The 24,641-nt window shown below is 42.2% G+C and overlaps 1 protein-coding gene and 1 pseudogene across 15 annotated transcripts in view; one reads left to right on the top strand and one right to left on the bottom strand.

The window, feature by feature from the left end:
- The window catches only part of Gbf1 (golgi brefeldin A resistant guanine nucleotide exchange factor 1), a 128,257-nt gene extending 107,483 nt beyond the window's left edge, over positions 1–20,774 (bottom strand). For 8 of the 15 annotated variants that reach the window (XM_087564321.1, XM_087564322.1, NM_001438060.1 and 5 more), the window contains exons 1-3: positions 20,526–20,774; positions 9,600–9,705; positions 2,034–2,100 (exon numbers count right to left, since the gene is read on the bottom strand). In XM_087564321.1, the coding sequence (XP_087420447.1) occupies positions 2,034–2,100; positions 9,600–9,695 (163 nt within the window). In that variant the 5' untranslated portion in view covers positions 9,696–9,705; positions 20,526–20,774. Of the gene's footprint in view, positions 1–2,033; positions 2,101–7,366; positions 7,413–9,599; positions 9,706–20,525 lie in introns of all 15 variants that reach the window. The other 7 variants (XM_087564323.1, XM_087564325.1, XM_087564324.1 and 4 more) reach the window with 1 other exon arrangement.
- Positions 20,775–22,230: 1,456 nt separating this feature from the next.
- LOC147997139 (ATP synthase F(0) complex subunit g, mitochondrial pseudogene) lies at positions 22,231–22,594 on the top strand (annotated as a pseudogene).
- Positions 22,595–24,641: the final 2,047 nt, after the last annotated feature.

The raw sequence follows: 24,641 nt of genomic DNA, 5'->3' as shown, positions 1-24,641 counted from the left end.
TCTGTGAGAATGAGTGGTATGTACGTAACCAACCTCACTGGAGACACGCTTATTCCCTTGTACAGGAAATGTATGTGCATTGTATATATGCAAAAGTTTCTCTGCTTACAAAAAAAAAAAAAAAAAAAAAAAACGGAAAGTTTGGAACCAGGACGACCGTCGCTTAAGAATTACATGTGGGGGTTGGGGATTTAGCTCAGTGGTAGAGCACTTGCCTAGCAAACGCAAGGCCCCTGGGTTCGGTCTCCAGCTCCGAAAAAAAGAAAAAGAAAAAAAAAAAGAATTACATGTGACCGAGCAGCCTGACAAGAGTATTGGGAAAAGAACACTCAGGTTAACCATTAAGCCACTGCCTATATTTGATGTTTCCAGATCGTTCTTGTGAGTTTGTTTGTTTGTTTGTTTGTTTGCCAGTAGGGATTGAACCCAGGGCCTTGGAAATGTGAGGCAAGTGCACTGCCATTGAGCTATAACTGATCCATTTGAATTTTTGTGTTTTGAGACAGGGTCTCTGCTGGTCCTGAACTCATTCTACGGCCTAGACAGGTCTTAACTTTTCAACCCTCCTGCCCTAGGCCTGTACCACCATGCCTGGATTATTTATTTGCTTGTTTAAGACAGGGCTTCATTTTGTAGCCCAGACTCTCCTGGACCTCAGTGTTGTACTGTGTATGAGGTAACAGAGGAAGGTCTCCGCCCATGCGTGCTTGTTATTGTTTACTATGTGGCCCAGGCTTGCCCTGAACTCACAGCAATCCTGTCTCAGCCTCCTGAGCCCGTGGATTACAGGTGTAAGCCACCAGACCTGGCTTATGAATTTAAAGCCTTTTCAAAGTAAAAGTTCCTTTATAGTTAACTTCCATCCATGTTTGGAAAAACAACTAGGAAATGTTCTCCAAATTTTCTCTTGTGTTTCTCATAGAATGAGGATATTTTTCATTCACTGTTTAATTTGTTTAAGTCTAAATAGTATTCAATTATGGGCTGAGATATACCACCAGCTGACAGGATTCCAGGGCTACATTATAAGAATACAGTTCTAAAACATTCCCTTTTAATCTGTATTGAAAAAAAAAAAGCCGTAAGAGTAAAATAAGAACAATAACAACAACAACAAAATCACAGGAATTGATTTTTTCCTTTCATTTTCCTCTTCTCCCACACACAATAAAAGGTACTTTATATATACAGTCTCCTCTAGTTAAATGTACCACAGCAATGTAAAACATAGGGAAGAGCACTAAACCAGGTGTCAGCAGCCTAAAATTTACACGATTCCACCTCTGAGAATGAATTAGCTAAATCACTTAAGATATATTGTTTGTTTGTCTGTCCGTCTGTTTCATTTGAGACAGTCTCTTACAGCTTAAGCTGGCCTAAAACTCTATGTAGCTAAAGGATGATCTTGAATTTCTGAACCCTTTGACTCCTCTCAAGACGTGAGATCCCAGATCCATTCTGGATATCAGGACTGACTCTAGGGCTTATTTGTGAAAGACGCACACTCTACAAACTGGGTTAGCCACTAGCCCTTCAGCTACATCGCTTAGCTTTCTTTCATAAAAGGGAATAATATTATGCCTGCCTTCTTCACGCACCTGGGGAAACTTAGCAAAGGTAATAAATAATGGAAGTGGCTTTCAAAACTCTAAATGTGAATATACCATAAAGTTGATTTGGTTAGGGAACCTGAGAACACAGGAAGAGTAAAAGATTGGCAAGCTTTATGCAATCTGACTTGCATACTTTTTAAAAAGGAAAATAAAAACTTCTGCCATACATCTTGCTATGACTGGTGAGCTCCACAGGCACAGGTGAATAGCTGCAGAGCTGCACACAGCCTACGAAGCCTGGAATGGCTACTGTACGGTCTGTTCCTTGTTTCATTTATTTGTCCCATATGATCCTTTATATGTAAATTTTGTCTATCCGTGTAGTAAATCAAATATATGTATTCTTACTAGGCCATGTAACTCTGCCTACCTGTGGCCCTCCCCGGTTACACTGTCTCCTCCATGCAGAGCCAGCCTTACCTGTCCCACTGTTTAAGACCTCCTTTAGATGGCTGAAACTGTGCAAAAGGGGATCCCGCTCTTCATCCTAGACAGTCATAGGTCAAGAAAAAAAGAATTAGTCCAAGATAGACAAGAGAAAACAAAAGATCAAAACCCTTTCTCTCAATCCAAACAGAAAACTTAGTAAGTTTTCCTTCCTAGGAGAGAAATTTAGCCATGGCTCCTTATTCTCTTGTTTCAAAGGCACTGAGAGTTTACCGAAAATAAGTTCTTCAGTGCTAACCTACAGCCCAGTTTCTTTTATTCTCTTTAACATTTCTTACGGCTTATTTATTTTGTATGCATGTGCATGTGGGGTGGAGGTGGCACGCCATGGTCCACATGTGGTGATGAGAGGACAACCTGTGGAGTCAGGCCTCTCTTCCACCATGTGGTCCTGGGGATCAAACTCAGGTCCTCAGGCTTGATGACAGGTGCTTGCCCACTAAGCCACCTCATCAGCCTCAACCCAGCTTCTCCTGTGACTCAAGTCCCATACGAGAGTCACATAACTAAACTGGAGGGTCTTGAAATTTTTCATGCCTTGCTAGGTTTATTTCTCTTTATTACAGTCAGACAGCCTGGAATCCTGGACGACCCAACCCCCTAATCTCTATACTCAGGGGTTAGTCTTAAAAAATATTTCAAAAGCTGTAACAAAATAACATCAAAGGGAATGGGGGGATAGGAGTCATCAAGGGGCAGAGAAGAGGACCTCTTCCCTATTCCCCTGGATTCCAGTCTGGGCTGGAGGGAGAACCACTCTTCTCTCCAGGTACATGCCAGCTGTAGGTGAGGTCAGAGGTCAGGGCTTAAAAGTGCCAGTGTAAATGGGGAGGTGAACAGAAATGAGCTATCAGAAGATGCCCCTCCTCCCCACTCAACTAGGTACTGCACAGAGCCATCAGTCCGCACTCTAACAGGGCGCCCCCCACCCCCCCACCCCACGGGCAGCTAGCTAACCCCACCTCGGACCCCTCCCCGAGTCCCTGGAGACAAACTATGGCCCAAGGGAGAAGAGGGCAGTGAATGTCTAGAAAGGCCTGGGGTTAGGGCTGGGACAGAGGAAGATGAGACAGTGATGAGAACTTTTAGGGATATCTGTGGGGAAGCCAATGTGAAGTTCCCAGCAAAATGCTTCTAAATACAGAATGATTTGACTAAAACTCCCATGAGTAGTGAATCCGTGGTGTTTCAGCATTATCCCCATGCTGCCTTTCCCTACTTTCACCCCTGGCAGGCAGCCTCTGTTCTAACCAAGCACACACATTGCATTGCACATGTAACACCCTGCATCACAATGAGCCTGCCTGAAACACGTCCCTTAGATCTCAAGCCTACCAGCTTGTTTGATGAGCTCTGGCTCATTCACTATACATTATACACTATAAAACTTTCTGCTTTTCTAGAAGAATAATGTTAGTTTAGTTATGGAAAAAAGACTTTAAAGATATTTTCTACTGTCACTTCTCAGCATGTAGGTATCAAATCATTATGTCTTTATATTGTATTTTGTTAGAATGTTTGGTTTAATAATTGCTGTTTGTGCTACTGACAAGCTTCATTTAAAAAAAAAAAAGTCAAGAGGCAGGTATGTCAGCGCACACCTTTTGGTCCCAGTGCTCCGGAGGAGAGGCAATCGGAACTCTATGAGTTGGAGGTCTCATGGTCTACAAAGTAAGGACAGCCAGGCTGAACTGTTTTGAAAAACCAGTAAAAAGAAAAAAATCATGAAATGAATCTTGGCTTAAGATTACAAAAGGATTTCTAACAATTTCTGAAATGTTCCTAAACATACTTCTGTCTTTGTGTACTACATATTTATGCAAAATAGACTGTGAGCATTAAAAATTACAAAATAAAATCAAAATAACTATCAACTCTGAAAGACAGTGACAATGGTCTACATCCTGCTGAACCAACGACTCAGCCACCATTTAATTCTTTATTTAAGAATGTGGGGTTGGGGGTTTGGCTCAGTAGAGGCCAGCGCAAGGCAAGCGCAAGCGCAAGGCCCTGGCAAGCGCAAGGCCCTGGGTTCGATCCCCAGCTCCGAAAAAAAAAAGAAAAAAAAAAAGAATGTGTAAGTACATACACCTCGTTAGTGTGCAAACCTGCTTTCATCTTTAATAAGTAGTAACATTATATGTACATCAGAGAATGTTTTTAAAACATTTGTTTTGTTCATATACGTATACATATAGGCACTCATGCCTTGATGGAAGTGTGAAAGTCAGAGCCCAGCTTGCATGAGCTGCTTCTCTCCTTCTACTATGTTCTAGAGACCAAACATGGGTCAGCAGGCTGATGGCAAGCAACTCCACACTCTAAGTCATCTGAGTGGCTCCCAGAGAATTATTTTTAAATAAATTTCTTTATGATGCATTATCAGTATGTATTCTATTTACATTCCTATTTTACATACCTAGATGTCCCTGGGTGTTTTATAATTTCTCATACAAAAAGGGACTGACATTAAAAAAAGGCCAATATTATTTCCCTAAATATTTATGTATACAAAGCACATGCCTGTCCTTTGATTACATATATACACATGATACAGATATCTATTAGAACTTCCTAACTTGATAAGAATATATAAACTATTTGGTGAATATGTTTGTAATGTTCCCATGTCTATTCAAAAATATCAACTAGGGGGCTGGAGAGATGGGTTAGCAGGTAAAATGCTAGTTAGAAAGCACTAAACTTGTTTTTATAATTGTGCCAAAAATTTTTTACACTAACTCCACAAAATATACATACACTTATACATAGACATGTATATATACATACATACACACAACAAGGTAACTTTATATCTGTATGTGAGGAAGTACAAAAAAGAAACCGCCGATAGAGGTTCCTTGAGGAGGAGGGTTTGTATTTGGATAAGAGAAAGTGAATATCCACAGGCATCTGGAAGAGTCCAGAGCCAGAGAAAAGAGAAACCTCCTGGGCATGGCAGGGCTAGGTCAGCTGGAGAATGGGAGAGATCAGTGGAGATAGCAAAAGGCAGACATAGCAGAGAGAGCAAGGGAGCTTAGGATAGGACAGGGTAGAAAAACAAGGCAGATTATGAGGAGAAAGAATGGTAGTTGGGGGAAGGAGCTCCTTTTGGGGACAAAAAACAAACCAAAACAACAACAACAACAACAACAACAACAACAACAACAACAACAACAAACTTTATAAGTTCTTTAAGAACGTTTTATCTAATAACCAGAAATTCTTCTATAGGCCAGCTTGAGCTCATTTACAGACATATAGACTTCCTGAGACCTAATAACAACTAAGTTTCTTATCCATATAATTAGTAAGATATGGCCTGCTCCAGATGTGGAAGCTTGCAGACTCCACTGAATAGAATTATCCTCACCCAGCTATAGTTTATGTATCAATAACTAACCTAATTTGAATGAATTTGATCACTAATGATAGCCCTAGGAAACTAAGTCTTTCTGATGTTTCTAGGAATTCTAAAGTAGTCCGAAATATCAACTTAATTTATAAAGGAGACAGAGAAATAGTACAGCAGCTGAGTTTGATTCCCAGCACCCACATCCAACTGCTTATAACTACCTGTAACTTCAGCTCTAAAAGAGCTGACACCTTCTTCTGGCATCCTCACATACTTCCAGCATGCATGTGTGCGCTCATGGGCACACACATATAAATAAACATATACATAAATAAAAAATAGATTTATACCTGGGTGGCAGCAGCACACTCTTTTATTCCCAGCAGAGGAAGGTGGATCTCTGAGTTCAAAGCTAGCCTGGTCTACTGAGTGAGTTCCAAGACAATCAAAGCTACACAGAGAAACCATGTCTCAAAAACATGAAACAAAATAAAAAATTATAAAAATGAAGTGAGACAGGAGAGATGGCTCACAGCTAAGAGCACTGGCTGCTCTTCCAGAGGACCTGGGCTCAATTCCCAGCTGTGACAGCTCATAATTGTTTGTTGCTCTAGTTTAGTTTCAGGGGACCTGGCACTTCCATACAGAAATACATGCAGTCAAGACACCAATGCACATAAAATAAAGATAAATAAACATCTTTAACATTTTCAAATGAAGCTTTTGACAGTTTTCCTTAGCTCACTACCTGTGGTGATTTGACTGAGAACATCTCTCAAAGCTCAGACTTTAAACACTTGGTCCCCCATTGCGGCACTGTTTGGTAAGACAGTGTAACCTTGTTGCAGCAAGTTAATCACTAGGGGTTAATCACTAGAATTCACTTCCAGTTTACTCTCTGCTTCATACTTGTAGCTGAAAATCTCTCAGCCTCCTGCTGTGGTCACCTACTGCTACCCCAACGGGACCATACAGACTCTTCTCCTAGAACTATAAGACAAAGTGTACTCCTACCTAAGTTTCTTTTGTTTTTTATTTGACATTGTGTATGCAAAATGTCTTGCTTGCAGGTATATATGTGCACCACTTGTGCCCTCAGTGACCTCAAAGTCAGAAGAGGGCATCAGGGGCTGGAAAGATAGCTCAGCCATCCACAGGGCAGTTGAAAACTATCTCTAACTGAGTTCCAAGAGATGTGACATTTTCTTATCATAGAAGGTAGTCTTTCTGATGTTTGCAGGTATGCTAAAGTCCCAAATGTCAACTTAATTTACAAAAATACCAGGCACATGTGTGGCACATAGACATATAAGCAGATAAAATATCATTTACATAAAATAATAGTTTTTTTAATTTTAAAAAGAAAAGAGTATTGGATTCCTGAAACTGGGGTTACAGACAGTTGTAAGCTTCAATATGGGTCCTGGAAATCTCAGCCCGGTCCTCTGGAAGAGCAGACGGTACTCTTAGCCCCTGAGCCGTCTCTCCATTCCTAGACATGGGGTTTTGAGTTTTCTGCTTCTCTGTTTTAGATTTTTATTGCAGGTATATGGGTATTTTGCCTGCATGTGTATCTGTGTATACATGCACCTGGCACCCAGGAGACCAGAAGAGAGCAGAAGATTCCCTGGAGCTGGTGTGGGTGCTAGGAGTGGATCTATGCCCTCTAAAAAGCAACAAGTGTTAGCAACAAGTGTTCTTAAACAGTAAGCCACCCCTACATCCCCTGCTCAGTGTCTATCACAGCAACAGAACAGTGACTAATGCACTAGCTCACTTCCATTAGCAAGAGTGTCAGGCGACAAAGCAAGTTCCAGGACAGCCAGGGCTACACAGAGAAACCTGTCTCAAAAAAATGTTTCCCTCTTTCTTAATAAAGTATCTCTATTTTTACTTCATGTATATTAATTATATATATAATATATATACACACATATATGTATATACATACATAGAAGAATGTGGTCATCTTTTGGGTTAAGCCTATCTGATGGCAGCTGGAATAAAACAGAAAACAGAAGTGTTCTTGAATACCATGAACAATTCTGAATTCCTATTACTTTCATTATTACTGGAAACATGATTATTGTTTTAATGGGGGTGGATTTTTTCATGTTTATTTTACTTGTGTGTATGTATACGTAAAGGCACATTCATATTGTAGTCAGACAACAACCTGTGGGAGTCAGTTCTTTTCTTCCACCATGTGGGTCCCAGGGATTTGAACCCAGGTGGTCAGGTGTGGTGGTCTGAAAGAAAATGCCCAGCTTCTCTCTGTCTGCTGCCTAAAGATCAGGATGCAGCCCTCAGCTACTGCTCGGCCAGCATGTGTGCACCATGCTACTACCATGATGATAACAGACTAGCTTTTATAAGATCTGCTTTGGTCATGAAGTCTCTTCACAGCAATAGGACAGGGATTCACACATCAGGCTTTAGCCGCTCAGTCACCTCGCCAGCCCTAGGTGGGTGTCAGCCTACAAACTAAAGGATTTCAACTAGAGGGTCGTGGTGGCGCATACCTGCAATCCTAACACCTGGGAAATAGAGGCAAGCTCAGTTTAAAGACAGCTTCGCCTATCTATTCATCCCCACTGCCCTCTCCCATCCTCCCAGCCGTTCCAGCGGCTCCTCTACTCCCCTCAACCCCTTGGCTTGTTTGTTTGTCATGTATAATATGTGTTCTTCAAATGCACGTCAAAGTCAGAGGGGAACTTTGTAGAACTGTTTCCCTGTCCATTGTTATATAGGTTCAGGGATCAAACCCGGGTTATCAGGATTTCGTCCACTAAGCCATCTTACCAGTCACTGTTTTTTGGGTTGTTATTTTAAATTCTTCTTTTTCATCTGGGTGTGTGTGTGTGTGTGTGTGTGTGTGTGTGTACATGTTCACAGACATGTGGGAGCCTGAAGTGAGTGCTGGGCATCTACCTCCGCCCCTCTCCTACCTTACCCTCAGAGGCCGAGCTCACGGATATGGCTAGTCTACTAGCCAGCTTGCTCCAGGTGTTCCTGTCTCTTCCTTCCAAGGCTCGGATTTCAAGCTTTACCCACTCAGCCACTTCAACAACTCTGGATAACCACTAAGCCTTTATATGAATTCTGGGGATCCAACCTCTAGGCCTACGGCTTATGCAGCAAGTGTTTTAACTGCTGAGCCATCTCCCTAGCCCATGCCCTTTTAAGATTTATTTTTACTCAGTGTATGTGTGTACATCTTCGTAAGTATATAGTATATGTGTGCAGGTACCAAGGAGGTTAGACAAGGGTATAGGATCACCCAGAACTGAAGACAGTTTTGAGTTGCCCAATATGAGTGTTCTGAACCAAACTTGGTCTACTAGAAAATTAGCAACTATTCTTACCTGCTGAGCCATTTCTACACACCTAAATACCCACCCACTCCTTATTTTTGGTTTTTAACACAGGGTCTCAAGCAGCCCAGGTTGGCTTTGAGCTCAGTATGTAGCCACAGCTAGCCAGCCCTGAATGTCTGATCCTTTTGCTTCTGCCCCAAGTGCTAGGGTTACAGGGATGCATCACTCCAGCCGGCTTGTCCCCATGTGCTTCATGTCACAAGGAGTCTATTGTTCTCTCCTCCTCCTCCTGTCAGGGTCGGTCCTATTAGGGTTTCATTGGTATGAACAGACAGCCAAGGCAACTCTTATGAAAACACTTCATTGGGGGTGGCTTACAGTTTCTAAGGTTCAGTCCATTATCATCATGGCAGGAAGGATGGCATTGTGCAGGCACACACAGTGCTGGAGGAACCAAGAGTTCTACATCTCCATCCACAGGCAGCAGAAGAAGACTGTCAAACTGGGAGTAGCTTTAGTTCATATGAGACCTCAAAGTCTCACATAGTGAGACACGCCACATGATATACTACCTCCAACAAGACCACACCTACTCCAACTAAGCCATACCCACTAATAGTGCCACTCCTTATGAGCTGAGCATTCAAAAACATGAGTCTCGGAGGTCACACCTATTCAATCCACCACAGAACTTATCCCCTCTCTTCTTTCACCATGTACGAGTACGCACACACATACTCAAACACATTCTCTGTCTCTCTGTCTCTCTGTCTCTCTGCCTCCCCCCACTCTCTCAGTTGGTTGTTTTAACCAAGGATGAGATGTCTATAACTCAGCGACCTGACTGTCTGCCCATCCCCCACTTACCAGTGGTATATGGGTGCTCCATCGGGCATTTCGTTTGATGGCACCAACAACAATGTTAATTTCTCCTTGAATGATGTAAATATTCTTATCCACCATCCTGACAAACCTACCAGAACAGTTGAAGAGAAAAGATTGGTTAATATTTTTCCCTTTCAGATTTGTTTGGCTGTTTGGTTTCATTTTGAGACGGTTTCTGTGTGTAGTAGCCCTGGCTCTCCTAGAACTCGCTATGTAGACCAGGTTGGCCTCAAACTCAGAGATCTATCTGCATCCCAAGTACTGAGATTAAAGGTTCACATGACAACACCTGCCTTTTCCCTTCTACTTTATGTATACAAATGTTTAGCTTGCACGTACATCTGTACACCATGTGCACACCCAGTACCAGCATAGGTCAGAAGAGGGCATAAGATCCACTGGAACTAGAGTTATAGACGGTTATGGTTATGAGCCACCATGTGGGGGCTGGAAATCAAACCTGAGTCTTCAAGAAGAGCAACTAGTTCTCTTAATCACTGAGCAAGCTCTTCAACCCCAAGATGGGAGATTTTTTTTTCTTTTTTTTTTCTTTTTTCTTTTTTTCGGAGCTGGGGACTGAACCCAGGGCTCTACCACTGAGCTAAATCCCCAACCCAAGATGGGAGATTTTTAAATGCCAGCCATGTATGGTACCATATACCTGTAATTCTAGCCATGAGAAAGGCTGAGGCAGAAGAACTAATTTATTATTGTAACTGCTCCTAAATGAACTACTACAGGATTGTCTTTGCTGCCCAGAATAGCACTTAGAAAAGATATTTAATTATTTCCCCAGGTGAAAATATTGAAAAACTGAATTTCTCTTGGAAGACTAGGGATGTAGTTCATATGGTAGAGTGCTTGCCTAGCATGCACGAAGCTTTAAGTTCAATCCCCAGCACCACTTACATAAGGCAGGCATGGTGATGAACTCCTATAATTTAAGCACTACAGTAGGTAAAGGCAGATGGAGCAGAAAAGGTAAAGTCATCCTTCACAATACAGCAAACTGGAGACAACCTAGATACAAGCGACTCTTTCCCAGAAAACATTTTTTTCCTTAGCATAGCTTATATCCTAGGAGTATGTAACAACAAATTTGCTACTTTCCATTATTTAAAAACTCCTTGTAGCCAGTAAAGTAGTTAACACAAGTAACACTAGCACTCATGAATGAGTGTGAAGCCAGCCTTATCTATGTAGTGAGTATCTTTTGGAGGGGGTGGGGGGTGGGGGCAGAAAGAAAAAAATAGCTCACAACTACTACAAAGTGAAAAAAAAAGTATTACAGCGTATGACTACTTACCTGCTATGTATGTAAACAAAAAAAAACAAAGCACCCATGCAAAACATGACATTTTTTAAATATGTAATATTTAGCATATAAAAGGATACAGAGTCATATAATAGCCAGCATCCAGATTAGTGTTACAACTGAAGACTCTAAATACTTCCCAAGCAAATCTTCTTGCTTTTGCCCATAACTCCCACTATTCTATATCTGACGTTTACTAACTTTTTACTCATTTCATTTATATGTACTTTTCAGTAATATATAACATCATTCTATGTTTTTTGTAATTAATATTTTATATATTTTTCTGTAATTTTTACTTTGACATGTTATCTAGGAGTCATCCATTTTGATAAGCATAGTTAATATATTTTGTACAGATACATATATGGATAAGTATATACCAAGTAAAGCATCTAAAATTGGGTATAGTGGTCTACACCTTTAATCCCAGCACACAGGAGGCAGAGGAAGGTCAGTCTCTGTGAGGGCAAGGACAGTTTGGCCTACACAGTGAGTTCCTGAGCAGCCAGAGCTCTCAAAAACTCATAAATAAATAAATAAATAAATAAATAAATAAATAAATAAATAAACTAGAGAAATTATTCAGTTCCCAGCACCCCATTGTGGCTCACAACCATCCATAGGCACGCACAAGGAACACAAACCCACACGTAGGTAAAACACTCATACACATAAAATTAAATAAAAAAGTTAAAAATTTATTATTATTTATTTTGTTTTTTGAGACAGGGTTTTTCTGTGTAGTGCTGGCTGTCCTAGAACTCACTCTATAGACCAAGCTGGCCTTAAACTAGAGATCCACTTGACTCTGTCTCCCAGGTGCTGGGATTAAAGGCATGAACCACCATGCCCTGTTTCAATTTTAATCCAAATAAATAAAAGGTCTAGGCAGGTATATCCAAACTCACAGTCAGCTATCTAAAGACCAAATGCCATGAAATTAGTGTATAATCAAACCTTTATCTATACTGCCTTGACTTTTTTTTCAGAAGAATATTTTTAGCATATTACCAATATAAAAAATCTATTACTTCCATTGAGGAATTTTACAGCTCAATAGTGTGTGTGTGTGTGTGTGTGTGTGTGTGTGTGTGTGTGTGTGTGTGTACACAGAGAGTTATTGAGGAAAAACTTGTTCTCAGAGTATTTCAGCTTGGGGTGCTAGAAAGTCGCCTCAGCAGTTCACAGCACGAGCTCCTCGCCCAGCACACACAGGTTAACTCCCAGCACCCATGTGGCAGCTAACAATCATCTATAACTCAAGTCCGAGGGGATCTGGGACCTTCTTCTGGCCCCCGAGGGCACTGGGTAGTCATGGCATACATGTATGCAAAACACCTACACACATAAAATGAACTTTTTAAAGTAGTTAAATTTGCATGCTTTATGTAAGATAGGGTGCCCAAGAATTGAAAGTCATGAAAACCACCAAGCTAAGCATAGTGACAAGCATTGGGAATCAGAGGCAGGCAGATCTCTGAGTTATAGATCAGAGCAGCCTGATCTATAGAGTGAGCCATGGCTACACAGAGAAACCCTGTCTTGGGAGGGAAAAAAGAAAGGAAAAAAGAACAGAAAAAATAGAAGAGGGTCTAGGGATTTAGCTCAGTGGTAGAGCGCTTGCCTAGCAAGCACAAGGCCCTGGGTTCAGTCCTCAGCTCTGGGGAAAAAAAATAGAAGAGAAAAGAAGAAAACCAACCAAATATCCACAGGAAGGAAGGAAGGAAAAAGGAAGGAAAGAAAGAAAAAGAGAATAGAAGGGAGGGAGAAAGAAAGAAAAGAAAATCAAAATAATGAAACTAAAACCCCATCTCCCATATCCCACAAAAAAACAAACAAAAACAAAAACAAAAACCACCACCCAACTTCAAACAGATCAAAACCTTAACATAAAGCCTCAAACTCTGAAACTGTTAAGAGGAAAAGAGTTCAAGCTATAGGTATACGCAGGAACTTTCAGTGGTACTCTAGTCACACAAGAAATTAGGCCAATAACAGATGAGACCTCATGAAATTGAAAAAGCCTCTGAACAACAAAGGAACCAGTTAACTGAGTAAAGATACAGCCTAGAGACTAAAAGAATATTTTCCAGACATCTGTCAAAGGACTACATCTAAAATATACAAATAAACAGACCAGAGCCAGGGACATGGCACAGTCAGAAAAACATGAAGATCTGAGTTCAGATTCACAGATAAAATGAAAATAAAATTAAAAAATGCCAAATAAAAGGCATGGCAGCAGATACCTGTAACCTGAGTGCTGGGGAGGAGGACAGGAAGATCTCTAGAGCTTGCTGTTCAAGCCAGTCTAGTCAAATAGATGAGCAGGTCAAAGACCCTCATCTCAAAAAGCAAGGTGGAGAGAGATGGAGGGCACTTGACGCTGACCTATACTCTCCAAAGACACTTGTGCTTATGCACCCACACAAACATGTACAACACACATGCTCACACAAAGAAGGAAAAAAATGGTCTCAAACAATCCAATCAATAAATGGGCAGACAGTTCTCGAAATATGAACTACAAGTGGCCAATAAACATAAGAAAAAATGTTCAACTTTACTAGCCATTGGAGAAATGCAAATCAAAACTACACTGAGAATGCTACACTGGTTCAGCTACATAGAAATCAATATTGAGGCTCTCAAAACACTAACAGATCACCCATGTGACCTGCTCTGTCACTCCTGGGTATTTAACCTTAGGGACTGCTTCAAGCTACCAACCCTGACAAGCCGGATGTGATGCCCAACACTTACATAGTCAAACCAGAGAACTAGTTTCTGAAGTTGTTCTCTGACCTCCACCTGTGCACCATGATACATACACACAAATATACAAAATAAATCATTGTAATTTTTTTCATTAGCAAGAGAGGACTAGGAAGATGGATAGGTCCTTGAAGCATTTGCCATGCAAGTGTGAAGTCCAGAGTTCAGATCCCCTGACTCTATATAAACTCCAGGTGAGCATGGTAACTCACCTGTAATTCCAGCCTCAGAGGGCAGAAACAGGATCTTTAAAGCAAGATGGCTAGCAATACTATAGGTAAGCTCTAGATTTGATTGAGAAACCCTGCCTTAGTAACAAGATGGAAGACTGTGGATGATTACGAATATCAACCTTGGAATTCCACATACACACACATACATGTGCACATGCACAAACATGGAAATATGTGCACACGCACACACACACACACACACACACACACACACACACACACACACACCATACACACATGAAAATGGAAAGAGTTAGGCTTTGGCATGGTGGCCCATATCTTTAATCCCAGTACTCAGGAGACAGAGGTAGGAGGATCTCTGTAAATTCAAAGCTAGTCTGGTCTATAAATTGAGTCCAGGACAGGCAGGGCTGTTACACAGAGAAACCCTATTTTGAAAAACTGAAGTAAAAAAAGAAAAAAATAGAAAAAGCAAGAAATTACGAGTAGAACAAGCATTTCATGAAGTAGAAAATACAAATAACAAATTAATAGGAAAACTATTCGCTTCATTTGTAATCAACAAAATGGCCAGATTAAACTAAACCAGTAATGATGATGCAAACCTTTAACCCAGCACTTCGGAGGCAGAGGCAAGCAGATCTCAGTGAGTTTGAAGCCAATCTGATCTACACAGTAAGTTCTAGACCAACCAGAACAATTGTAAGATCCTGTCTAAAAAAAATTAAATTTAAAAAGATTTTAATGAGATACCATTTTAGACCCCCAAAATAATACTAATGACAACAGATAATAATTTAAAAATAATATAATGTAATCCCAGCACTTAGGAGGCTGGGGCAAGAGGTCTGCCAGGAGTTCTAGGCCAGCTTGGGCTACATACTAAGTTATAAATCAAAATGGACTAACTATAGAATAAGAGACTGTCTCAAAAACACAAAACAATAATAATGATGAAATTTAAATCTGATAATACTTTAGTAAAGACCAAATACCTAGAGAGTATCTTAACAGATACAATCAGTTTAAATAACAATTCGAGATCATTATGCCAAGTTAAAGAACTTCCTATCCTTCATCTCAGCAATTCTACTTCTGGGTCTAGATCTCAGAGAAATAAAGAAATCTGGCAAGGGGTAAGGGTGGTGAGACTAGTAAGGCAGAGGGAGGATAAATGCAAATTCACTTTGGGTGACAGTCTTGGGTTGATGGTTAGTTGGTATTTTGTTTGGTTTTTAATGAGGATCTTTCAGTGCCTCAAGTGATGACGGGATTTACAAGTGTGCCAAGCTCAAAGTTATGGTTTGCTTCCTCTGCCTTTGAAAATGCTACCCCATTCTTTTTTTTTTTTTTTTCCGGAGCTGGGGACCGAACCCAGGGCCTTGCGCTTCCTAGGTAAGCGCTCTACCACTGAGCTAAATCCCCAGCCCTGCTACCCCATTCTTTGCTGAATGTTTTTCTCTCCTCTTGACCATTCTTGTAAACTCTTGCTCATTTCACATTAAAAGTCAATAATAGAGCCAAACAAGGTGGCTCCCACCTTTAATCTCAGCACTTGGGATGCAGAGGCAGGCAGATCTCTGTGAGTTCAAGACTAGTTTGATCTACAAAGCAAGTTCCAGGACAAAAAAAAAAAAAAAAAAAAAAAAAGGCAATAGTAGAGTTATACAAGACAGACTTGACTGAATTCCTTACTTCCAACTGAATGATTATAGTCAAGACTTGTACCACAAACTTATAAACTCTTAACCGAGTTTCCTAATCTCTCTGAGCCTAGGTTTATAGTTTTCCACAGTAGCTACATGTGGTAATAGATTGGAGAATTAAGTATTCAGAGCTAGCTTGGGCTACACATAGAGATATTGTCCAGAAGCAAAATAAAACAAAACAAAACAAAAACAAACAAAACCCTACAATTCTCCATTGCAAAATGAAAATGTTGCCCTTGGGTTTGCTGTGAGGCACCCAGCATGGCACTGAACCTTGTCAACATCTCCTCAACACTGTTTTTACATCAGTGTCTCCTCATGAAGTCTTCCTCAGCTAACCCACTCTCCTACACAGTATGAGCACATCTTTTTGGTCAGCACATAACACTGTGTTGTCCACAGCTCTTTTTAAACAAACCTCAGCTGAACAGTGGTACACACCTATATTCTCAGCAATGGGAGGCCAAGGCTGGAAAACCACAAGCTCAAGGCCAGTCTGGGCAGCACAATTGAGACCCTCTCTCAAAAAGAAGGAGGAGGAGGAGGAAAAGGAGGAGGAAGAGGAGGAGGAGGAGGGGCTGAAGAGATGGTGCAGTGGTTAAGAGCACTTGTTGCTCCTGCAGAAGACCCAGGTTTGGTCCCCAGCACAGACACTGTGGTTCACAATCATTCGTAACTCCAGTTTCAGGGGATCCAATTCCCTCTTCTGATTTCCACCTGCACCAGGCACAATAGCACATACATACATGCAAACAAAATGCACTACCGACATGGAGGGAAGGGCACACAAAGACCTTACTGAACACAAGAAAATTATAGAAAGAATGGGAGTTAAAGTAGAACCAGGAAAAAGCTGCTACTCTGATCTGACCAGTCATAGCTGGAAAATCCTCTCAAACCTGCTAATCAGGTGAACAGTGTACCTTAGCTCTGAACGCCATCTCCTCCTTTGTGAAGAGTTCTGAGACTATCTCTAGAACCATATGTAGGGTAAGCCACTGACCTGTCCAAAACTGCCCATCTTAGAGATGAAAACAAAACAAAGTTTCTCTCTCCCACACCACTAACCACTCACAACACCCAAGGCATAGAGTGACCAGTGACAAAGTGGGACAAGGAAAACAGCTTGAGTTATAGCACACTGGGAGCAGCAGTGAGAGTCCCACACAGCCTGCCTATCCTCTCTTTGATGGATCATCATGTACTAGAAAATAGGAAGGCTGGTCTCTGTTGCTCAGGTCTTCAAACAGTCATCCCCTGTGGAGAAAGTTGCAGCCAGGGGCCTGCGTATCACAGACCCTACTACCGACGCTTCCCACCTGACTCACTTCAGGCATTGACAGTAGCTACTTGATATGCATTCAGACTTATGATCCTTGTTGTTAGACTTGCTCTCCCATTTCCATGATTTATACTATTGCTTTTATTTTCACATCCACTACTATTGGGAATAAATCATTACTTTCATGACCATTTCCACTGCTGCCGGAACTTCAGGGGACCATACTGCTCCACTGTATCTTCCTTTAGTTAAACAAATGCAGGCGAAATGTTTAAAAGGAGGAGAAATAAAAGATTAACAACAATTTATTATTTATTTCACAGCTTTTCCAGCATAAAGGTAAAATGAATCTCTCCTTCTCCCTTCAGCCCAACCCCACCATGAACCCAACATCCAATCACTCTAATCATCGACACTCAATCACTAGAGTGTGATCAATCAATGGTCTTTCCAATGATGCTCTTTATAAATAGTATCTCCTCACAAGCAAGAGCCATGTCTTCTTCCTCTCTAGCTGCCCACTGCAGCCAGAGGAAACAGCCTATCACTGAGCACGATTACTTTAAAGCAGCAATCATCCTGACTTCTAGAACATGGGGGAAGACTGTGCTGAGCTGAAACTGGAATGGACACCAGCTACTAACATATGCCCACAACGTTAACTCCTACTGTGCCGATGAGCATCACTGTTAAGACTACAACATGCTATTTGCCTACAGACACTATTAAAAAGAAGTTTGAGCACAACCTTAAAGAACATTTATGTTGGGGTTGGGGATTTAGCTCAGCGGTAGAGCGCTTGCCTAGCAAGCTCGAGGCCCTGGGTTCGGTCCCCAGCTCCGAAAAAAAGAAAAAAGAAAAAAAAAAAAAAAAGAACACTTATGTTAGTAGAATTCTTCCTATGTAGACATTTACATCCTCCCAACCCCCGCCCAAATCACTGAAGATCAAATCTAGGTAAATGCTTTATCATTGAGATATACCACTAGCTCAGAAAATGATTTAAGAAAAAAAATTTTTTTTTCTCTGAAGTCTCTATAGTCAGTCACCTTTAGGCCCAAAACTGAAAAGATCCTGTCACACTACCTGTCAACAGAGCAGAACGCCAATTATGCAGAGCGCTTTCAACTCACACAGAGTTACAGGCACCTAACCTGGGTGCTTGCTGGGCTACCATTCTACCTGTCAAATTAACTACTTTCTGGAAGATTCTGCATCTTACAAAAACCACTATTAGCAGGGCAGTGGTGGTGCACGCTTTTAATTCCAGCACTGAGGAGGCAGAGGCAGGCAGATCTCTGTGAGTTCAAGGATAACCGAGGCTACAGATCGAGTTCCAGGACAGCCAGGGCTCCACAGAGAAACCCTGTGTCAAAAACAGTCGTCTTCCAACCCCCTCCCCTCCCCAAAAAGTGTCCAATACCATTCCCATTCATTTGTTTTAAGTCTAAACATATAAACCATAAACACTATTACTTCTCTTCCTAACACACACACACACACACACACACACACACACACACACACACACACACACGCACAGGTTACATATTCTTAGGAGAGCAGAGAGAATTAAATAAGAGAAACTTGGTTCAAGTAGTATCATCTTAGATGATCTGCCCTCCAATACCTGAAAAAGCGCCCCACCTGTCACTACCCACCATGCAAGTGTGCAGCTGACTGCTTAGGCCAGACCAAGACACAAAGGCTAAACACTCACTAAACTAACTCTAGGGATGGAGGGCACATGCTAGGCCCCATTGCTGCTGAAAGGAATTAGGCACACTCTCCTTTTAACTTTGCTACTTGTTTTTTGTTTGTTTCTCTGTTTGTGAGACAGGCTCTCACTATGTAGGAAGGCTGGTAGTAAACTCAAAATCTCCTTCCTCAATCCTGAAAGTACTAATATTACAAATGTCTGTCACTACACCTAGCATATGTCACTACTTTTCAGAAATATATAGGGAGATCTAAGACTGCAGGTCTGTAAACCCAGCAACTTGGGAAAGATTACAAGTTCAAGGGCTACAGGGCAAATTCCAGACCAGTCAGGATAACTCAGAGAGATCGTGCCTATAAGTAAGTAAGTAAGTAAATAAGTAAATAAGTAAATAAGTAAATAAATAAATAAGTAAATAAACAAGCAAGCTAGCTAGCTATAGATATGGCTCAGTGGTGGACTGCTTTAGTAAACCATATGGGACCCTAGGTCCCATCCCCACTACTGCAAGACTATGTGTAAACTGAGCAATCCCAAAGCAGCTTTTCCCTTTTATATACTCCACACGGCTTACTAGTACCTAGTATTCTTGAAATGAGTTTCTTTACTAAAAAAACACAACATTGTCTCTCATCTCTAAAATAGTCTTTAACTTTGATGGACTTCTACCGGTTTATAACACAACAATGTCAAAGGTCACTACTGGGTCATAAACTATGCTCTTTGGGGTTGTGCCCCATCATTCACTCTGCTTCCCTGACCCTACCACAAGGAGCAGAACATCTTTCATAACTTGTCGTTTGTTAAAGACAGTGTCTGCTTGGCCCAGGCTGGCCTCTAACTCAAGAAGTAGCTGACTGCCAGGTCTGACCCTCATGTTTCTATCTCCCAAGTAGGGAATAATTACAGATGTGTATCAACATGCCCAGTTTATGAAGGGCTGGGGTCTGAACACAAGGACTTCACACGTGCAAGGCAAACCCTTGACCAGCTATATCTCCAGCCCTTTTCATGTTTTTTCACCTTCTAAAAGGAAATAGACCACCAGCACCAAGCACCAGTACCAAGCTTTATCAGTATTCAAATCCCTCTTAACTCTCAATCAAAAGTGTCACAAAAGAGTGGCTTCCTTGGGATTAAACCTCATAGCCTTAAAGTAAACTGAAAGAAGTCACAGTGGGTAAATGCTACCCAAAACACACACCAAAAGAAAGGGTTTAAAGGCAGAAGCAGGTGGATCTTTGTAAATTTGAGGCTAGCCTGGTCTACAGAGTGAGTTCCAGAACAACCAGAACTACATAGAAAGGACCTGACTCAAAAAGAAAGAAAAGTGTTTACATACAAACCCACGGTGACAGCTCAGCTGTCCTGTAAAAGGAAAGTCTTATAGGCCAGTTCCCCAGGCCGCTGGCCTCAAGTCTTCTATACCTTCTGACTACTTAAGTCAGACTGCCCAGAATTAATGGAGTGCTTCAGTTGTGTTAGGACGCAATCACCCAAAAGTGACTGTTCTACGGACTCCGAAAAGATTCATTATCTAAAGCCTGAAAGCATCCTCAATTTTGCTTTCAGATTTTGGGGATTGAATTCTTTAGGGTGCAGAAAGATCTGAAAAAGAACCGCTGGAGGCCAGATTACGCATAGAAAACAAAAACAAAATACAAAACACAGATTCTGGCACCCACAGAGTCACAAGTAGAGGTGGAACACCCCTCCGGGGCAAGGGTCTGACCTTTGGCCCCTGCACACCTCCCAACTCCCTCTCACATCAGTCCTCTGGGTTTATTTCTTCTCACTAAGCCCTTTGCCCAGGCCGCTCCGCCCAACTGAAGGGCCCTTCCTCCTTATTCTTTATGGCAACGTCAGGCGGCCCTCACGACGCTGGAACCCAAAGAAGAGACTTCGCTGACCTGTCAGAGGATCCAAAATGGCGGGGCCTAGTCCCAGGACCGGCAGCCGCAGCTCATGTCCAGCTTGGCCCCGGAGGCGTCTCCCAGCCACTCTCCCGGCGCCGGCAGCGAGTGAGAGAAGGGAAGGAGCCTGTCGTCTGGAAGTCGACCCTAACTTTAGGGTGAGACCTCACTGCAGGCCGGAATAAGTGGGCCGGGACGGTCGGTGGTACCGGCTACCTTCCCTGTCAGCTCACTGACGTGGTAACTAGCCTCAGTCTAGCCCGCTGCCTGGTAACTAGGCGAGTCCTGCCTCGCTCAGCCAATCAGAGTTTGGTACTCTGAAAAGTGGCATTCCGACTATCCAATCGAAGAGAGAATTAGCTCTGGGAGGCGTGTAATGCCCAAAGAGACCAGATTACAAGGGAAAGAAGAGTAGGTAGGGGACAGCCAACGGATACGGAGGATTCTCTGACTGACAGTTACAGAAGCCAATAAACAATGACAAATTGTGCTGGGCGGTTGGAGAGGCGGGGTCAGATAGTGTTCGGTTGCAGTGCGCTGTTTAGCAGTGGCTGCTGGGCATCCTAGGGAGGAAGGCTGTGATTTGCTGGAAAGGGGGCGGGGTCCGTTTTGAGAGCTTGAGCGGGCGACCCTACTCCCCCAACTTCATCCTACCAAAGTCATATGGGATTTGCTACTTTAGGGACCTTTCTGGGCAGGTCTTTCCTACGCCCTCCTGACTTCTGTGCCCGACTTGTGTGCCTGTCTCATCTCTACTTTGATTTTGCATTTTCTACTCCATCCTACCATCCAGAAATAGAGAAAATGATAGCAGAAATCTTGGATATCTAATTAAAATATCTTCATTTTCCAGAACTGGAAAGAGTTTTACCAAGGAAAGCTGGCTCAACGAATAGCAGAGAAAAACATACACCCACCCCAGCCAGTTCAGGACGGGGAGTAGGCGGGATAGGGGTACTTAATACTTCTTTAAAAAAGGGGGGGGGCTGGGGATTTAGCTCAGTGGTAGAGCGCTTACCTAGGAAGCGCAAGGCCCTGGGTTCGGTCCCCAGCTCCGAAAAAAAAGGGAAAAAAAAAGGAATTTGTTTACCTATTTTAAGATAATGCTTTTAGCCATCTAACAGCCTCTCCAGCCTCCCTCAATACTTCTTGTACCTTACTCAATAGGGCTATAACCTTCAGGTCACTCCTTCCTATTAAGCCTTGGACAATTCCTAATGAACAGGTGCATGAGGATCAAGTCTGAGGGCCTAATCTCACACCATTAGTCCACATCATTAACAGAAAAATGAAGATTTCCCATTTTCCGTAGCAATGCTGATACGTGAGACTTGAAAGAAAGTTTAGCAGTTAAGTGTGTTTGCTGCTCTTCCAGAAGACCTGAGTTCAGTTCCCAGCGTACACATATCACACTATCTACTGTAACTCCAGCTCCAGAGGGATCCAACACTTTGGGCACATACTCACACAGAGACACTTGGGGGTGTGTGCATATGCATGTGACAATGTCTTTCTGTAACCCTGACTGTCCTTGAACTCATTTTGCAGCCCAGGCTGGCTTCAGCCTCACAGAGATCTCCCTGCCACTGCCTCCCAAGTGCTGCAACATTATGCCAGACATAGACACATAATTTTAAATAATAAAAATAGGGGGGTGACATTCAGCCAGTGGTTCAGGGCAACGTACCTTCCACCTCAGACCATGGCCAAGTCCATCCGTAGCTTCAAGAAAGCACCGTCGATGGTGACCGTTGCCATGACCTACTCGAAGCCTCGAGTGGCCACATTTTGGCACTTTGCCAAGGTCCAGCTGGTTTCCCCCAACCCTTGGTGAAATCCCTACAGCTATTCAGAGCATGAAAAAAATAATTCACAGTGCTAAGACTGGTGGCTTCAAACACCTTACAGTTAAGGAAGCCGTGCTGAATGGTTTGGGGGCCACTGAGGTGTGGATGTGGTTTTATATCGGAGAGATCCTAGACAAACGTGGCATTGTTGGCTATGATGTTTGAAGACCAATCTTTAACTTCCAATTTGAGTTCTTATTTGAATGTTCTTGGACCATGTGTAATGAGACTGCTATCTGAATAAAATACTAGCTGTGGAATAAAAAAAAAATAAATCTTTTGCGGGTTGTTTGCTTCTCAAGACAGAGTTTCTCTGTGCAACAGCCCTGGCTGTCCTGGAACTCACTTTATAGACCAGGCTGGCCTCGAACTCACAGCGATCTGCCTGCCTCTGTCTCTCAAGTGCTGGGATTAAAGTCATGTGCTACCATGCCCAGCAAAACAAATCATTTTTGAAAGAACTAACAAGCCTCTCTTTTCGAATGACAGATTGCTGAGATAATAGAAGCGTATTCCAAAGAGATTGTGTGAGAGGAGGGCACGGGGATGCAATTCTGCTGGTAGAACCCAGGTTTGCGGGGAAGCACCGGAAAAGCAACTCCCCACTCCCTCCCGTTTATGAATGACTCGGGTTCAAGGAGGTTTCATATCTAAGGCCACAGAACTGTGGCCTTAAAACAGGTACCCAAAGGTCATGATCCTCTAATTTAAAAAGAACCATCAGAACCGAGGTCTGATATGAAGAACTCCCCAATATCTCCCTGTATCTATGCATTGGTCTTGGTCTCTAGGTCCAGCTAAGAACCTAAAGGAAGTCAGATGAAGATGATACATCACCAAGGTATTTCATTCTACGATAGCTCTGACTCAGCTTTTCTCTTCATTTAAGAACTAGAGTTTGGCCTTTTGGACTTCTCTCAGGTTGGAAAGCAAATAGGAAAACCCTGTAAGTAAACTAAAACTCCCTACTCTCCCCTCCATTCCTAGGTATGCCTCCAGACGTTAGAGATCTTAAAAGTATGTGACTGTCAATTAAAGATGGGGATAGACAGACAGACAGAGGGACGGACAGATAGATAGACAGATAAATCGAGATATGACGATCCCCAGCCCCTCACAGGAATACATATAATTTAACAGATAAAACACCTTCTTTCTAGATTTCAGTACAACATTTATTGGGTTTCTACTTGACCGTGAATAGAAAAAGAAAGAAGAGGGGCTGGTGAGATGGCTTAGTGGTTAAGAGCACTGACTGCTCTTATGGAGGTCCTGAGTTCAAATCCCAGCAACCACATGGTGGCTCACAACCATCTGTAATGGGATCTGATGTCCTCTTCCGGTGTGTCTGAAGACAGCTACAGTGTAATCATATACATCAAATAAATAATATTTTTAAAAAAAGAAAGAAGAAATGGTTCTTGTTCTCCTAAATTTTATTTTATAGAAGTCAACACATCACTTGACCCCTTAAATATGGAGGATGGAGTGATATCAAATATATTAGGGGTCACGGGAGCAAGAAACTACACCTCTGACAAGCCTGGAAGTTCAGGCAAGGCTTCTCAGATAACACAGGACCTAAGGGGAACTCAGAAATTAGTATCAGCAGTATAACAAATGGTTATTGTCAGGAAAGACTAGAGGTGTTCAGGACAAGAAGATGAAGTCAAATCAGAGCTTATCTGTAAACACTGCACTCAGTATGGGCAGAGGTGGGATAATAGTTGAACATTTCAGCCAAAACCTGAAATCTACAGAGAAAGACTCTATTGAAAGGGGGGTGGGAAGTCCTGAAGGTCTAATATGGCACATTAGGAAACTTGACCTTTCTCCTGAAGGCAGTAAAGAGAACTAACATATTTTAAACATTTATACCTAGATTCATCTTAGGAGCATACTGTGCACGTGGCTTAGGACTCTCAGCGGCACCAAGTAACCTATCATACCCCTTGGACATCTGTCCTGTCCCTTGCAAATACCTAATCCAAAAACCCCAAGGCTACCCCTTACCCACAGGGCTGAATTTGGTGTTGTGAGAAACAGAATTGCTGAGGCTGGAAAAGCACAGTCCAGGTAAATTGATAGGGCTGAGTGAGAGGCCAAGTGCTCACACCTTTGAAGAGCACAAGGCCAGCCAGCCACTGGAAGCTTTCTTTTATTTTAGCCAGGGGCGGCATCGTTGTTTCTTGTCCAAGGTCACTGAGTGAGAGAAGGTGCTGTACACCACTTTGACTTCTCTCCTTTCAAATACTGCTTTCTCCAA

Source organism: Rattus norvegicus, chromosome 1, assembly GCF_021556685.1.
Source record: "Rattus norvegicus strain SHRSP/BbbUtx chromosome 1, alternate assembly SHRSP_T2T, whole genome shotgun sequence".
NCBI classification, from domain to species: domain Eukaryota; kingdom Metazoa; phylum Chordata; class Mammalia; order Rodentia; family Muridae; genus Rattus; species Rattus norvegicus.
Note: the sequence above shows the minus strand (reverse complement) of the source record. Positions and strands in the feature narration are given on the sequence as shown.